The 15,612-nt window shown below is 64.1% G+C and overlaps 3 protein-coding genes across 8 annotated transcripts; 1 reads left to right on the forward strand and 2 right to left on the reverse strand.

Moving 5' to 3' along the window:
• Nucleotides 1-34: 34 nt before the first annotated feature.
• On the reverse strand, nt 35-4,579 carry ZNF740 (zinc finger protein 740). 3 transcript variants are annotated; one of them, XM_031602768.2, is made up of 7 exons: nt 4,445-4,579; nt 3,343-3,528; nt 2,789-2,920; nt 2,611-2,697; nt 2,389-2,512; nt 1,551-1,669; nt 35-1,459 (listed from the first exon to the last, which is right to left on the reverse strand). In XM_031602768.2, the coding sequence occupies exons 2-7, from the start codon at nt 3,358-3,360 to the stop codon at nt 1,370-1,372; spliced, it is 570 nt and encodes a 189-aa protein (XP_031458628.2). In that variant the 5' UTR covers nt 3,361-3,528; nt 4,445-4,579; the 3' UTR covers nt 35-1,369. The 3 variants fall into 3 exon arrangements, with proteins under 3 accessions (XP_031458628.2, XP_031458627.2, XP_031458629.1); XM_031602767.2 differs by having other exon boundaries at nt 4,410-4,552; XM_031602769.2 differs by lacking the exon at nt 4,445-4,579 and having other exon boundaries at nt 3,182-3,477.
• A 1,266-nt stretch (nt 4,580-5,845) lies between these two features.
• On the forward strand, nt 5,846-9,735 carry CSAD (cysteine sulfinic acid decarboxylase). 2 transcript variants are annotated; one of them, XM_031602775.2, is made up of 14 exons: nt 5,846-6,286; nt 6,360-6,486; nt 6,915-7,005; nt 7,083-7,189; nt 7,270-7,385; nt 7,465-7,544; nt 7,636-7,690; nt 7,794-7,910; nt 7,987-8,051; nt 8,139-8,220; nt 8,813-9,012; nt 9,088-9,139; nt 9,286-9,375; nt 9,459-9,735. In XM_031602775.2, exons 1-14 carry the CDS (start codon nt 6,161-6,163, stop codon nt 9,630-9,632), a joined length of 1,482 nt encoding a protein of 493 aa, XP_031458635.2. In that variant the 5' UTR covers nt 5,846-6,160; the 3' UTR covers nt 9,633-9,735. The 2 variants fall into 2 exon arrangements, with proteins under 2 accessions (XP_031458635.2, XP_089984555.1); XM_090128429.1 differs by lacking the exons at nt 5,846-6,286; nt 6,360-6,486; nt 6,915-7,005; nt 7,083-7,189 and having other exon boundaries at nt 7,323-7,385; nt 7,465-7,527; nt 9,459-9,734.
• On the reverse strand, nt 9,730-15,580 carry LOC116234927 (guanylate-binding protein 1-like). 3 transcript variants are annotated; one of them, XM_090128424.1, is made up of 10 exons: nt 14,443-15,580; nt 14,229-14,356; nt 14,037-14,146; nt 13,773-13,957; nt 13,180-13,416; nt 12,816-13,096; nt 12,532-12,744; nt 12,219-12,467; nt 11,820-12,143; nt 9,730-11,007 (listed from the first exon to the last, which is right to left on the reverse strand). In XM_090128424.1, exons 1-10 carry the CDS (start codon nt 14,633-14,635, stop codon nt 10,822-10,824), a joined length of 2,106 nt encoding a protein of 701 aa, XP_089984550.1. In that variant the 5' UTR covers nt 14,636-15,580; the 3' UTR covers nt 9,730-10,821. The 3 variants fall into 3 exon arrangements, with proteins under 3 accessions (XP_089984550.1, XP_031458634.2, XP_031458633.2); XM_031602774.2 differs by having other exon boundaries at nt 9,730-10,127; nt 10,812-11,007; nt 11,820-12,467; nt 14,443-15,576; XM_031602773.2 differs by having other exon boundaries at nt 11,820-12,467; nt 14,443-15,577.
• Nucleotides 15,581-15,612: the final 32 nt, after the last annotated feature.

The raw sequence follows: 15,612 nt of genomic DNA on the forward strand, positions 1-15,612 counted from the left end.
GGGACCCCCCCAAACCGAGAAGCAGAGCCGAGGGTAGAAAAGGAGAATGACGTTTATTTAAATACCCTAACGAACGCCACCAAGGACCGACACCACGCTACTGGTAAAAAGAGACGACTTTATGACATCTTATAAAAACTACAGCTTAAAAGTGACACCCCCTCCTCCCCCCCCCCCCTCAACCTCCCGGCCCCCACCCCCCCCAACCCCAAATCCTTCCCTTCCCCCATAGCAAAATAAGTATATTAAAAACAAAACAAAACCCAAAACAAAACAAAAACAGAAAAATGAAGCCGTGGGGCTTTCCAGGCAGCATGGGGGGAGCGGGGGGGGGGGGCTCAGCGCGGGCAGGGGGCTTCGCTCCCCTTCCTTGTCGTGTCCCCCCCCCACAGTTCACGAAGCCCCCACGGGGTTTGGGGTGACCCCAGCCCACGCTGATCCAGCGCAGTGCCGGCGCTATGGCTGCACCGGGGGGGTTCCCGTGTTCCCGGAGGAGGACCCCCCCCCACCCCAGCTCCCCCAGCAGTGCCGTGGGACGATGACGGGGACACCATGGGGACACCAGTGGGGCCGCTGGGTCCCTTTCCGCCCCCCCCCGTGGGAACGGCCCCAAGGCGCGGCTCCTCCCCGCTGTGGGGTTTCAGGTTGGGGTGGAGCTTCCGCCGCACCCCCCCCCTCCCCGCTCCCCCCCCTCCGCCCATTCCCAGCAGTTCCTTTTTCAGGCGAAGGGGGTGGGGCTGCAGTGACCCTGGGGGGACCCCTTCATAGAGGGGGGGGGACCCCGTAAGTCCTCAGCCGTAGGGTTGCCACGCTCTCCCCCACCGCGATGGCTTTGGGCCCCCACCGTGGGGGGGTCAGGGTGGATTTGGGACCCCCCCCTTCCCCCCAAAGGCAGAGGTGACGGGGTGAAATGGCACAGAAAAGGGCAAAAAGAACGAATGCAACGAGAAGGAAAAGTGCCACAGCCCCAAGAGCCGAGAGGGGGGGGAGGAGGGGGGCGTGTGTGTGTGTGTGCGGGGGGGGGGGGGTTGCTCTGCCTTCTGCTTCTCTTTTCTCGCAAAATGGGGGAAGCTGGGGGGAGGAGGGGCTCCACCCCACCCCACGTCCTTCCTGTGAGCTGGGGGCCGCTCTGGAGATGCTCCCCCCACTCGGAGCCAACCCCGAGAGGCAACGGTGGAGCCGGGATGGGGCGGAGGGGAGGGGGGGTCTCGAGGCAGGGGGTGGGCAGAGCCGCCCCCACTGCTGCCGCTGCGCGGGAGAAGGGTTCCAACTCATCCTCAGCCTATGTACAGTGTCGGGACCTGGTCGGGAAGTCCGGGGGCGGCGAGAGGGGGGGGGGGGGGACACGGCCGCCCCCCAGCGCTCGGCCCTACAGCAGCAGCTGCGCCTCGGGGCCTTTGGTCTGGCAGCCTTGGCACATGCGCTTGTGTCGCAGCAGCCGGTCTGTGCGGGAGAAGCTCTGGGGGGGGACGGGACGGAGGGCGGAGGGGTGAGGAGGGAGGCGGGGGGAGCGCCGTTTGCCCCCCCCCCCCCCGTGTCCTCACGCGTACCTGCATGCAGCGCTCGCACTGGTAGGGCTTCTCGCCGCTGTGCACACGCTTGTGGCGCTCCAGGTGGTACTTCTGGATGAAGCGCATGTCGCACACGTCGCACTCGAAGGGCTTCTCGCCTGGGGGCAACGCGGGGACGCCGTCACCGGGAGCGCCCCGTGGCCCCCCGCGACCCCCCCTTCATACCCCCCCCCGCCCCACGAACCCTGCTGTCCCACGCTTCCCCACGCCCGCCCCGCGTCCCATTGCTGCCTCGTGTCCCCCGTCATCCCGTGTCCCCCGCCGTCCCACGTCCCCCCCCCGCCCCACATCTCCCCCTGCTGGGAGCTCTGCTGCTCCCACTCACGCTCCTCCACCTCCCTAATGAGCCGCGGCACGTAATTAACGCAGCACAAAGCCGGGTCCTGGGTGGGATGGGGGAACGCATCACCCCCACAAAGAGCAGCGCGTGGAGCTTTCAGCCCAATGAGAGCAACTGCGGGGCTGCTGTCGGAGCTTTTTGTGCTGCCTGTGTTCACTGCAGGTACTTCTGGCTGCCCCTCACCACTGCAGGCATCTCTTTGGGTGCCCTTTATCCCAACACAGATGTGTTTTTTTTAGGTACCCCCCCACCACAGGGGATGATTTATGGGTACCCATTCCCCACAGCGGATGATCTTCAGGTGCCTCTCACCACTGGGGGTATTTTAGGGTGCTCCCTGCTTCTCTACAGATGATTTCAGGGCACCCCTCACTGCTGCAGATGACTTGGGGTTGCCCCCAAGCACCAGGTGGTGGGGGGGTGGACAATTTTGGGGTGCCCCTCACCCCGCCGAGGACGACTCGGGGCGCCCCTTACCGGTGTGGATGAGGATGTGCCTCTTGAGGTGGTAACTGCTGCGGAACGCCCCGCAGCACTGCTCGCAGATGAAGTTCTTGTGGATCCTCAGCTGGAAGGAGCAGTTCTGCTTGATCACCACCACCTGCAGGGCGGGGGGGTGGGGTGGCCCCGTCAGCCCCCCTGACCCACAGCCCCTCGGCCAGGGCGAGCCACCCCCCCCCAACCCAACCCCCAACCTGCCTTTTTAATGGACTTTTTGGGCTGCGACGCCTCCGCCGTCTCCTCCTCCTTTCGGCTGCGGGATTTCTCCCCATCCTGACGCAGTGCCTTGGCACGCAAAACCAAAACCCCACAGTGAGACACCCCCCCCCCCCTCCAGGGGGTCACAGCACCCAACCCGCTCCCCCCCACGCCGTACCAGCACGTCGGGGCTGCTGCCCCGTTCCCTGCCCTCCGCCTGCTTCGAGCTCTGCTTCGGCATCATCTTCTTGCTGGCCACCGTGGGCACCAGGCAGACGCCGGAGAGCCCCTCGCACGCCAGCAGGCTCGCCTGGATTTGGGGGGGGGTGATGAGGGGGTGGGGTGACGGGGAGGGGGTAGAAAAGAAAGCAGAACAACACACGAGGCCGGCGAGCTGCAGAAGCCGTCCCGCTGCACCCCGAGCCCGCCCAAAGTGGAGATCAATTAAGCGAGGACCTAATCGCTAATGGGTGGGTGGCGGTGGAGATGGGGGGGCGGATATGGGGACGCCGGGGGCCCCCGGGGGCTGCAGTGGTCTCGGGGTATGGGTGGGAGCAGTGGGGCTCATTACCTGAGCCATCTTGGGTCTGTCTGTCTGTCCTCGACAAAGGGATTGTAACAATCCTTTGGCCTTAACGCTCTCCCAGGGAAGGATTTTACCGTTAGAAAGCCGGGATTTATATAACTTTGGTTTCAGTTAATCATTTTTTTTTGGCCGGCCTTGCCCAGTACCCTCCACTTCGCCGACATCGCGCGGGATCGGGGCGCCCGGTGGCTGCTGTCCTCCTCGGTCACCCCCCGGCTGTGGGGGGGGGGTGGCGGCAGCGGGTGGGAGGGGACGGCGTTGTCCTCAGTGAGGGGACATCCCCGGTCCCCCCCCCCCAACTCTGGGAGGAAGATGCTGCTGCGAGTCTTGGCCTGGGGGAAGGAAACGACGCTGTGTCCTCAGCCTTAAGGGGGAGGGGGTGGGCAGAGGGGACCCCCGGTGGGAGATGAAATGCAAAGGGGGGCGGCATGGGGTGGTGAGGTGATAGAGGGTATGGCAAGGGGGGGTGCTGAGTATTGGGGTGGTATGCTGTGGGGGGGTCATAGGGAGTACTGGGGGGATGATATGAGGTGTGGGGGTAACTAGGGAGGGGAGGATGCACACGGGGGTGGGAGCGGCAGTGGGGAAGGGTCTCAGGGTGACAGGTGGCAAAGAAGGGGGAGGACTACGTGGGGGTGAGTGGTGGAGAGAGGTGACATTGGTGGGGGTCTCAGGGGTGTGCGAGGAGACGTGGAGACGCTTCTGGGGGGACTTGTGGGGGGAGGTGGCATGGGGACAGCTCCTCGGGTGGGGAGGGACTGAAGGGAACGATTCGTAGTGGAGAGGCACAAGGAGGACCGTGGGGAACATCGGGGGGCAGGGAGGGTGACAGAAGGGGACATTTCTGGGAGGGGGTGACACGGGGATGCGTCCCGGGGGTCGGGGTGACCGGTTGGAGAAGTGCAACATAGGGGGGAGGTGACCGACGGGGACACAATGCGGGAGGTGACACGGGGGGGGTAACCCCGGTTACTGCGGGGGGAGGGGAGGGAGGATGAGCCCGGACGGTGGGGGAGGGGCGCGCGGTGCAGGCCCCAACCGGGGAGCGGAACTGGGGAAGGCCCGGCGCCGCCCCTCCCCGTCCCGGCGCCCCTCCCCCCGCTCCCGTCCCGGTGCCTCCCGGTGGGTGGGGGCGGGGCCGGCGGAGGCGCCCCCCATCCCCCGGTTCCCCCCCCGCCCCGCCCCGCAGCCGTATCTCCGGGGCCGCCCCCACCTCCGGGGCCGAGCGGGGCTCCGCGGGGCCTGTACCTGCCGCGGGCCCTCCCCGTGCCGCTCCGCGCCGCCCCGGCACCGCACCGACAGCCGCGGCCCCCCTCCTCCGGCCGCCGCCGCTGACCCGGAACCGGAAGCGTCCGCCCCTCCCCTCCGCCTCCTCCAGCACTTCCGGCGAGGAGCCCGGAGAGCGGGGGCGGCATCGCGCATGCGCAGCGCCGCGCCAGGAGGCAGAGCGCGGAGCCGCCATCTTGAGACCGGGCGGGAGTTGCCTGGGCGACCGAGGGCGGGTGGCAGCGGGGCGGTCCCGGCCCGGGGGTCCTTCCCCGGTGTTGCCCCGCGGAGGCGGAACGGGGACGCCTTCCCCCCGTTACCGACCCTCGGGAAGCCGTTCCCCGCCCCCTAATTGCCTCTCGCAGCTGCGGCCTTCCCGCCCCCCTCCCGTCCCTCTGTGACCCCGCGGCCCCGCGCTTTGTGTCCGTCCCGCTTCCCCCCGGCCCCCCGCGGCCCTTTTGTTTTCGTCCGGGGCTGCGATGGAGGCCGCCCGTCCCCTGCCGGCAGGGACGGATGGTTGGGTTGGAAGGGAGCTCAAGGATCACGAAGCTCCAACCCCACAAAGCCACCAACCTCCACGTTTCACAGCAGCCCAGGCTGCCCAGGGCCCCATCCAACCTGGCCTCCAACACCTCAGGGATGGACGGGGCATCCACAGCCTCTCTGGGCAGCTGTTCCAGCACCTCACCGCTCTCACAGCAAACAACTTCCCCTGACATCCAGCTGAAATCCGCCCTCCCTCAACTCCAGCCATTTCCCCTCGTCCTGCACTTCTCTCCCCTTCCCAAGAGCTGACTCCCCTCCTGTCTGCAGGCTCCCTTGAGGTGCTGAAGGCTGCAATGATTCACCCCGCAGCTTCTTTTCTGCAGGCTGAACAAGCCCAGCTCCCTCAGCCTGTCCTCATAGGGAGGTGCTGCAGCCCTGCTCATCTTCGTGGCTCCTCTGGCCCCTCTCCAGCAGCTCCCTGTCCTTCTTGTCCTGGGGGCTCCAGCCCTGGGGCCTCACGAGAGCAGAGCAGAGGGGGACAATCACCTCCCTGTCCCTGCTGCCACCCCTCTGCTGATGGAGCCCAGGATCCCATTCGCTTCCCGAGCCGCAAGGACACCCTGCTGGCTCGTGTTCAGCTTTTCACCCCCCAGGACCCCCAGGTCCTTTTCTGCAGGGCTGCTCTCAAGGCCCGCTGCTCCCAGTCCGTATGGATGCCTGCCATTCCTCCGGCCCCAGTGCCAAACCTTGCACTCGGCCGTGTTGAACCTCATCAGGTTCACCCAGGCCCACCTTTCCAGCCTCTCGAGGTCCCTCTGAACAGCACCCCTTCCTTCCATCATGTCAACCCCACCACTCAGCTGGGCGCCAGCAGCAAACTTGCTGAGGGTGCACTCAATTCCATTTCCCCAGAGCCCCCCTGGCCACTGCTGTCCCCTTTGTTCCAGACTGGGGGCAGTGGATGGAGCAGAACGCAGCCAACCCCCCCTCTATGCACACACTGGGACGTCCTGGCAGCTCTCTGACCCCGCTGTCAGCTGCTGCCGGCGGCGCTGCGGACTTTGTCCCTGTGTGCACAGAGGGCACCGCTGGGAAACAGCAGAGCTCACCGCGTGGATTTGGGTGAGAGGCGTAAAGGGACGGGGGGGGGGCTTCGACCCCAGGAAGGGAGACACGCAGAGGTGACCCCGACCCGAGCGGCACCGGGTCGCAATGGCGGAGCGGGGCGACCTGGAGCGACCGGCGGTGGACGGGGCGGCCGGGGAGGAGTTCCTGCGTGCAGCCTTTCAGGTGCTGCTGGAGGAGGCGGTCAGGAAGGGCACGGATGTGGCTCAGAAGGTGGGAGCGTGGGGGAGGAAGCGGGGGGCTGGGGGCTCTCGGGTGGGGGCTGAGGGCCGGGCGCTGCCCGCAGGTCTGTGAATGGAAGGAGCCCCACGAGCTGCGGGAGCTGCTGGACCTGGAGCTGCGGAGCCACGGGGAGCCGGAGGGCCGCCTGCTGGAGCGCTGCCGGGATGTCATCCGCTACAGCGTGAAGACCTGTGAGAGCTGGGAGCCACCCCAGTCCCTACCCTCATCCCCACCCCCGCCCCGATCCCGAGATCACGGATCCAGAAGCCCAAAGGTCGCAACGGCTCCACTCGTGTCCCCACCACCCACGCAGCTCCCAACAGCTCTACTCGAGTCCCCGCCAGCCTACAGGTCCCAGCGGCCCCACTCGTGTCCCTGGCACTCAGCTGGGTCCCAGCAGTGCCGTTCATGTCTCTGCCACCCCGATAGGTCCCAGCAGCCCCACTCACCTCTCTGCTACCCACGCAGCAGTGGCTGTCTCCCTCCCAGGTGATCCTTTTCCTCTGGCAGCCATGTCCCCGAGGCCCTGTTGGGACCGTGTCACCATCACCACTGGCGCGGTGTCTCTCAGCCCTTCCATCAACTGACACCCCTGTCAACCCCCTCTCCCCCCCCCCAGGCCACCCTCGCTTCTTCAACCAGCTCTTCTCAGGCCTGGACCACCACGCGCTGGCGGGACGCCTGCTCACCGAGACCCTCAACACCAGCCAGTGCGTGCCTGGGGGTGCGGGTGGGGGGTCTCACTTCAAGGAGTGGCTTCACTCCCCCCCACCTTCTGTGCCCCCAGGTACACCTATGAGATCGCCCCGGTGTTTGTGCTGATGGAGGAGGTGGTGCTGGCCAAGCTGCGAGAGCTGGTGGGCTGGAACAGCGGCGACGGCATCTTCTGCCCCGGTGAGGGGGGAGATTGCTGTGGGACCCCCAGCTCCACGCGTGTCCTCGGTGCCAACGCTGCTGTCCTTGTGCCTGGGCAGGGGGCTCCATCTCCAACATGTTTGCCATGAACGTGGCCCGCTTCCAGCGCTTCCCTGAGAGCCGTCGGCAGGGCAGCCGGGTGCTGCCACGCCTGGTGCTCTTTGCCTCAGAGGAGGTGGGCACGGCGATGGGCACGGCTGGGGGTGGCAGTGGGAGCGACACCCTGAGCCCCCCGCCTGCTGCTGTCCCCACAGTGCCACTACTCCATCCAGAAAGGAGCCGCCTTCCTGGGCATCGGCACTGACAACGTCGTCCTGGTGCGTGCAGACGAGAGGTGGGAGCGCCATGATCACCCCGGGTTAATGCTGGGATTGCGCTGGGACCCCCAGCCCCGCTGCTGACCCCAGCCCCACTGCGTCCCTCAGGGGGAAGATGATCCCTGAGGAGCTGGAGAAGGAGATCGAGAGGGCGAAAAGCGAGGTGAGGCCAGGGCAGGGATGACTGCCGGGGGACCCCCGTCCCCATGTGCTGTCCCCTGACCCTGACTGATGTCCCCCATCCCCACACGCCGTCCTGTCCCCAGGGTGCCGTGCCATTCTTTGTCAGTGCCACCTCTGGCACCACCGTGCTGGGCGCCTTTGACCCGCTGGGCCCGGTGGCAGATGTGTGCCAGCGCCACGGCCTGTGGCTGCACGTGGATGTGAGTGCCTGGGGGGGGGGCCCTGCTGTGCACCCCCAGCCCTGCTTCCCCCCACCCACCCCGCTCTGCCCCGCAGGCTGCCTGGGGTGGGAGCGCACTGCTTTCCAGGAAGCATCGGCACCTCCTGGCCGGCATCGAGAGGTACCTGCACCAAAGGGGTGCAGGAGGTGTTTTGTGGGGATACAGGACCCCATCCCATGGAGCCCCCCAACCCTCTCCTCACTGTAGGGCTGACTCGGTGGCCTGGAACCCCCATAAGATGCTGACTGTGGGGCTGCAGTGCTCGGCTTTCCTGCTCCGAGATGACTCCGTGAGTCCCACGGGGACCCCCTCTGACCCCTTGGGACTCCTCAGGACCCCACTGGGACTCCCCTGGAACCTTCTGTAGTCCCTCAGACCGTACAGAAACTCCCTTGAAACCCTTTGGAACCAACTGGGAACTACTTGGGATGCCCAGAGACCCCCCTTAGAACCCACTGTAACTTCCTGGACCTGCCCAGAATGCCACCAGGATCCCATTGAGACCCCAGCAGGAGCCTTTTGGAGCCCATTGGGACCCCCTGGCCCCTTTGGCACCACCCTGCTATGCCTGTAGCCCTTCTCGGGTCCCCAGTAGGAACTCACCAGAGCCCCTCTAGACCCCAGTGGGACCCCTGGGACAGCCTGGCACTCCTTGAAGGCCATCAGAACCCAATTGGGAACTCGTGGAACCCACCGAGACCCCCTCAGAACCTTCCGGGATCCCAAGAAGATGCGCACGGAACCCCTGGGACCCCCTCAGATCCTCTGGGATCCCCCATCATTCCCCACCAGGACCCCCTGGGAACGCCTTGCATCCCTTTGAGACCCCTGGGGAGCTCTGGGGACCCCCACAACCACGCTTTGACCCCATTCTCCCACAGGGGCTGCTGCAGCGCTGCCACGGGACAGGAGCCACGTACCTCTTCCAGGCTGACAAATTCTACGACGTGACGTTCGACACCGGGGACAAGACGGTGCAGTGCGGCCGCCGCGTCGACTGCTTCAAGCTCTGGCTGCTCTGGAAGGCGGTGGGGACCGAAGGGTTGGAGCAGCGCGTGGACAGAGCCTTCGCCTGCACCCGGTGAGCGCAGCAGCCACTGCCGGGTGCCACCACCAGGTGCCACCACCGGGCGCTCACGCTCCTCTCCGTCCCCAGCTACTTGGCCGCGGAGGTGAAGAGACGGGACGGCTTCCAGCTGGTGCTGGAGGTAGGCTGCGATGCGCTGCTGCGCCCCACGGGAAGGGGGCGGTGAGCCCTATGGGGGTGGCACCGGGGAGCGTCACCCCTTTGGGGCGCACGGCAGCTCCCAGAACGGGGCCCCCAACGCTGTTCCCCGCTCCCTTTTCTCCACAGCCTGAATTCCTCAACCTCTGCTTCTGGTTTGTGCCCCCCAGCCTGCAGGGCCGACAGGGCTGTGCTGATTTTGAGCTGCGTTTGGGGAAGGTGAGCGTGGGATCCGGTGATCCCCCATTCTGCCCAGCGCCCGTCCCCCATGCAGACCCCCAGCTCCTGTCCCCCCCCCGCAGGTGGCCCCCGCCATCAAGGAGAGGATGATGAAGGAGGGCTCCATGATGGTGGGCTACCAGCCCCACGGCGCCAGGCCCAACTTCTTCCGACAGATTGTCACCAGCCCTGCCGTCACCAGGGCTGACCTCGACTTCTTCCTGGATGAGATTGAGCGGCTCGGACGTGACCTGTAGGGCCCCCCCTGCCCCCCTCCCCAGCACTGCGGGGACACCGGGGACCAAAGACACTCCCACGTGCTGCACGCTGCAGCTCAATAAACGCTGAAATGGGTAAAACAAATACGGTTTTACTGTGCCGTTTTTAGTATAAAATAAGCCCTACGTTTGGGATGCCCCATCAGTGCATCCCCGTCCTGAGTGCTGCCACCAGCATCTTGGGCGCTGCAGCCAGCATCCTGAGCACCACCATGGACAACTCGAGTGCCACCAACAGCAAAAACGGAGCAAAACTGGCAGAATCTCCTCGGGTCGTGCTGGGTCCGGTCTTGTTCAACATCTTCACGAGTGCCCTGGAGGAAGGGGAAGAATCCACCCTCTGTAAGTCTGCTGATGGCCCAAAGCTGGGAGCAGTGGCTGACGCAGCAGAACACCATGCTGCCATGCAGGGGAGCTGGGCAGGCGTGGAGGAACCTGGCGAGGTTCAGTGTGGGCAGCTGTAGAGCCCTACATCTGGAGAAGAACAACCACATCATCAGTGCAGGTCGGGCTGAGCTGCTGGAAAGGAGATCTGTGGAGACTCTTGGGGACCTGGTGGCCAGCAGCTGACTGTGAGCCAGCAGCCGTGCCCTGGTGACCAAGAAGTCACTGGTGTAATGGTTGACTGATAGTTGACATTTTGGGACCATTCTGGGGCAGTCTGGGGATGGTATCACAGCCCCCTTGGGTCCCTATGGGATCCCAATGGCACTTTGGGCCCCCTCGTGTCAGTGTCCCCAAAGGTCCCTGCGCTCCTCCCCTCCCCCCAGTCCCCAAGGAACTCTCATAGTGCCCATGTGTGTTCCTGTGGCCCCCTCCTCCATGTCCCCAGTGCACCCCACATTTTCCCCCTGTTATCCCCATGGGGAGTGGATTCTCTCCAACCATCCCATAGGGACGTGGCCTGAGGTACCCCCACCCCTCACACCTTACTGATCCCTGGGGGGCCGGAGCCTTTCTGTGTCACTGCCGTTATCACATAACAATTGTCACCATTGTCACCATGTCACTGTTTCACAATTATCACCACGTCCAATCCCCCCCCCCAGGTTCCCTGCTTCCCCAGAGCGCCCCGCGCTGCCCCAAAATGACAACTTCTGTGTAGTGCCATCAGGATTACTGTGGCAGCAGCAGGCAGGGGGCTGCTCCACAGCTTACAGGAGTCCATTTAGGCGGCGTTGTTCACTATGCTGTTGACCACTCTGATCAGGATCGGCACAACCACTTTGTCCAGGAATTTCAGGAGCGTGGAGCGCCAGGAGGGCGCTGTCTGCTCCTCCTCCTGCGTCAGCTCCACCTGCTGCAGCGCCGCCGCCTCGCGCCCACGGCTCTCCTGCAGCCGTACCTCGAACTCCTGTGGGATGAGGAGTGGGCTCAGACCGACACAGCACCTCTATGGCACGGCTGCAGCACAGTGTGCCACAGGCAAACCGTGCTGGCGTTACCACGGCACGACCACAACGCGCTGCTGCAGCACAAAACCACCCCAAAGCCACAGTGCACAGCACCACAGCCAGAGAGCATCACAGCCAGAGAGCACCCACAGCACCCACAGCACCACAGCCAGAGAGCACCCACAGCACCCACAGCATCACAGCCAAAGAGCACCACAGCACCCACAGCATCACAGCCAGAGAGCACCCACAGCACCACAGCCAGAGAGCACCCACAGCATCACAGCCAGAGAGAACCCACAGCACCCACAGCCAGAGAGCACCACAGCACCCACAGCATCACAGCCAGGGAGCACCCACAGCATCACAGCCAGAGAGCACCCACAGCATCACAGCCAAAGAGCACCACAGCACCCACAGCATCACAGCCAGAGAGCACCCACAGCACCCACAGCATCACAGCCAGAGAGCACCACAGCACCACAGCATCACAGCCAGAGAGCACCCACAGCATCACAGCCAAAGAGCACCACAGCACCCACAGCATCACAGCCAGAGAGCACCCACAGCATCACACTGCACCACAGCCAGGGAGCACCACAGCACCCACAGCACCACAGCCAGGGAGCATCACAGCCAGAGAGCACCCACAGCATCACACTGCACCACAGCCAGAGAGCACCACAGCACCCACAGCATCACAGCCAGAGAGCACCCACAGCACCCACTGCATCACAGCCAGAGAGCACTACAGCACCAGCACTGCGCTCACCTCCAGGCGTTGGGACAGCATGAGGCTCTGCTCCTCCTGCAGCTGCTGCGTCCACTGCTGCCAGCGCTCTTCCAGCTGCCTCTCCACAACCTTCATGACCACTGTCACCTCAGCCATCACCACCTGCTGCTGCTGCTCCTCCAGCCGTGCCTCTGCTGCCTCTTGGGCAGCTGTCACCTTGGTCAGGGTCACCTGCTGCTGCTGCTGCTCCTCCAGCTGCTTCTTCACCACCTTCTTGGCTGCTGACACCTCAGCCAACATCACTTTCTGCTGCTCCTGCTGCTCCTGCAGCTGCTTCTCCATTGCTTTTTTTGCTGCAGTCACCTCAGCCAACATCACCTGCTGCTGCTGCTGCTGCTCCTCCAGCTGCTTCTCTATTGCTTTTTTCGCTGCAGTCACCTCAGCCAACATCACCTGCTGCTGCTCCTGCTGCTCTTTCAGCTGCATCTCCACTGCTTTTTTCGCTGCAATCACCTCAGCCAACATCGCCTGCTGCTGCTGCTGCTCCTCCAGCTGCTTCTCCACAGCCTGCGTGGCAGCTGTCGCCTCAGCCAGCACCGCCTTACACTGCTGGTCCACCCAATCTATCCACGTCTCGGTCATCTCCAGTCCCTTCTCCCGCAGGAACTTCTCCAGCACTTCCTCTGCCTGGCGGTACCACCGTGAGGCACGGCCATTGGCACCGCACCCGCCGCACCCACCCCATGCTCACCTTGACGCCCTTGTTGGGCCTCCTCTTGTACTCCTCCTGCATACGCTTCAGGTCCTTCTTGAACAGCCACACCCCCCCCGGCACCACGTAGTCCCCGCGCTGCATGCGGAGCTCCATGTCCCCCCACAGCTCCTTCAGCACCTCACAGCACCGCTGCTCCGACGCTTTCTCGTTGCGCCAGCAGAACTCCTCTTTGGCCACCTCCAGTTTGTCCTGTGCCAAAAAAAAAGCAGCACTCAGTGCACAGAAATCAGCCCCAGCCCCACGCCGTGCTGGTGACGTACCATCAGCAGCGCCTGGTAAAGCTGTTCGGTTTTGTCAAAGGCTTGGGACAGGAAGAAGGTGATGGCGTGTTTCTTCCAGTTGTGGTGCACGGCCATCAGCGCGTTGAGCGAGGCCGTGGGCAGCTCCAGGTCCTGCTCCATGCCCCGCCGGTATTCGGCCGCCGCCGCCTCCACCACCGCGTTGTTCTCAGCTTCTGCCACCGCCATGTGCACGCTTTCCACGCAGGGCACGGAGCCGTTGGTGATGGCTTCCACGTAAGTCTCCACCAAGCACGCCAGCACTGAGAGGTGACAACCACCCGCATGCATCACTCCCACGCCACATCCCCCGCGTGCCACCCGTCCTCACGCTACCACTGCTCACTTCTGCCTGTCACCGGGCTGTTGTTCAGCAGCATCTTCACTGGAGCCTCTTTCCAGATGTGCTGGCAGAAGGCCTCCTCCTGTTGCCGGAAGCGTAGCTGTAGCTGATCGTCCCGCAGCATCTCCAGCTGTGCCACGTCTTTGCCAGCCACCGGCCGCTCCATCATGAACATCTTATGGTGGGGGAAGAAGTTGCGTAGGCAGTGCCGCACCTTGCTGTTCCCCTGTAGAATGAACCCTACAAATTTGATGGGGTGTGAAAGAAGGCACTGAGAACAAAGGCTGTTTCCAGGGCAGTACAACCCCCGCGGGATGAGGACCCTGACTGGAGGAGCGCGAGTAGAAGCAACACACAGCTCTGAGCGGACGAGCATTTGTGTGGGCTGCTACTGCCTGGACATGAAGGAGACTTAAGCGTTTTGGGCATGTTGTAGGGATGGAAAGTTACAAGAGAGAGCTTGGGGTGTTAGAATCTGCAGTAAAGGATCTGGATCGTTCACATCTGAGTCTGTGCCTCAGACGCTGCGTGTCAGCACAGCGCACTGCCCTTAGGGACACACGGCGCCAGATGGGGATGCACGGTGGCTGCCTTACAGATCTGTGGGCGCAGTATCTGGTCCAGGTACTCGTCCGCGCTGATGGGCCGCTCGCCCTCCTGCAGCCTGAAGTCACGCACGACCCAGACGAAGTCAGGGAAGACACGGGCGAACTCATCTGCTGGGTCAGTGCCATCCTCCTGCGCTCGCACGCGCACGTAATTCCTCAGATCCGTCAGCAAACTGTTGGACGTGTCACCGTGTCGCCACTCACACTGTCACCATTGTCACCACATCACCGCCCTCCCAGCCGTCCCCGTACCACAAGCTCCCCAGCATCGTCTGGCTGTCGGTGCGCATGCTGTTGTACACCAGGGTGCTGGAAAGCAGCAGAGCCAACGTGAAGATCCAGGCATCGTTGCGGTAGTCCTCCTGCGCCCACAGCCATGTTAGAGGGGATTAGGGGGGGCCTGGGGGAGGTATGGAGCCACCCCCCCCCCCCCCCCGCACTCACTTTGCAGGGGTTTCTCAGCCCCTCGGTGTCCAGCAGCACCAGCATCACGCCAGGTTTGCACGGGTGGGGCAGACACCACATCCAGATACCCTTTGTTTTCTTCTGCACCGCATTGCCCAGTGGGGTGCCTGTGGGCACAGAGCCATCAGAAATCTCCCCAAATGCCCCCAGAATGGAGAGAAACCCCCCCCACTTCCCTCCCCCCCCAGCTTACCGGTGCAATTCTGTGCCATCCGCTTCGTCAGGAAGGACTTCCCAGTGCTAAAAAGTCCAACAACGGCCACCACCACCACTGGCTGAGTGGCACTGCGCAGAACTGCCAGTGCTGCGGGGTTGAGGGACAGCCTGCAGTCCTCATTGTGCACCAGGCAGAGCGGAGCTGACATTTTGGGCACCGTGGCCTCCATGGTTTTGCTGCTGTCTGCAAACAGAACAGGAAAACCCCCCTCCAGCCCGCCCTCAGACGCTGCTTCCTGTGCTTTCCCAGAAAACCCCGCGCTGCCCCAAAGTGAAAATGCCTGGGCTCTATTAGTGAATATACTGGGCTCTGTTAGTGAACATACTGGGCTCTATTTGTGAATATACCAGGCTCTGTTAGTGAATGTACTGGGCTCTGTTAGTGAATATACTGCATGAACCACTGATAGGGCAAAGAGCCACAGCGTGCCACAGCTGGGTGACAACACCCACCACCTTGCTGGCCACACTGGGCAGAAACATCACTCCTGGGGGGGGGAGGGCAAGGAGTGGGGTTGGGACCACCATGCTGCACCATGGGGCAGCCGGAGTACAGCGGTACCACAGCACAGCAGCTCCACGGAACAGCCACAGCAGCACCGCACACACACCGGGACACAGCACGCGGCCCCGGGCTGCGCCACAGCGGGGTCACTGCGCGTCGGGATGGTGACGTTCCGCCGTGGGGCGGTGGCACGGCGAGGCGCCGGTGTCGCGGTGCCGTCGCTGCGCCTCGTACCGCCCTCAAGGCCGCGTTTTGGTTTTGCTTTCGGTTTCGCGGAGGTGGCCCCGCCCACCGCTCCGCAACTCGCTGCTGATTGGCTCCGAGGGAGACGGGGAGAGCAGCGTCGCCTCCCATTGGACGCACAGCGCGTCGCGGGTGAAAGACGCGCGGCGATTGGTCCGCGGCTGGCATCGAGCTCCGACCGCTGCGTCGCGGCTGAGCGGAGGTCCGGAGCTCCGCAGTCACAGCACGGACGGCCCGCATCCCCGCAGCGCCGCCCGGCCGGGTGTGGAGCCGTCTGACATCCGTCTGCGCGGGCCAAAGAAAGGCGTGAAACGAAGGAATCGGTTCAAAGAAACGCGCCAGCAAAAGCGTTATTACTTCTACGAAGGAATTCTTACGGGCAGCCAAAAACTCCCCCCC

The sequence above is a fragment of the Phasianus colchicus genome, chromosome 33 (assembly GCF_987193195.1).
Source record: "Phasianus colchicus chromosome 33, bPhaCol1.hap1.1, whole genome shotgun sequence".
NCBI lineage: Eukaryota > Metazoa > Chordata > Aves > Galliformes > Phasianidae > Phasianus > Phasianus colchicus.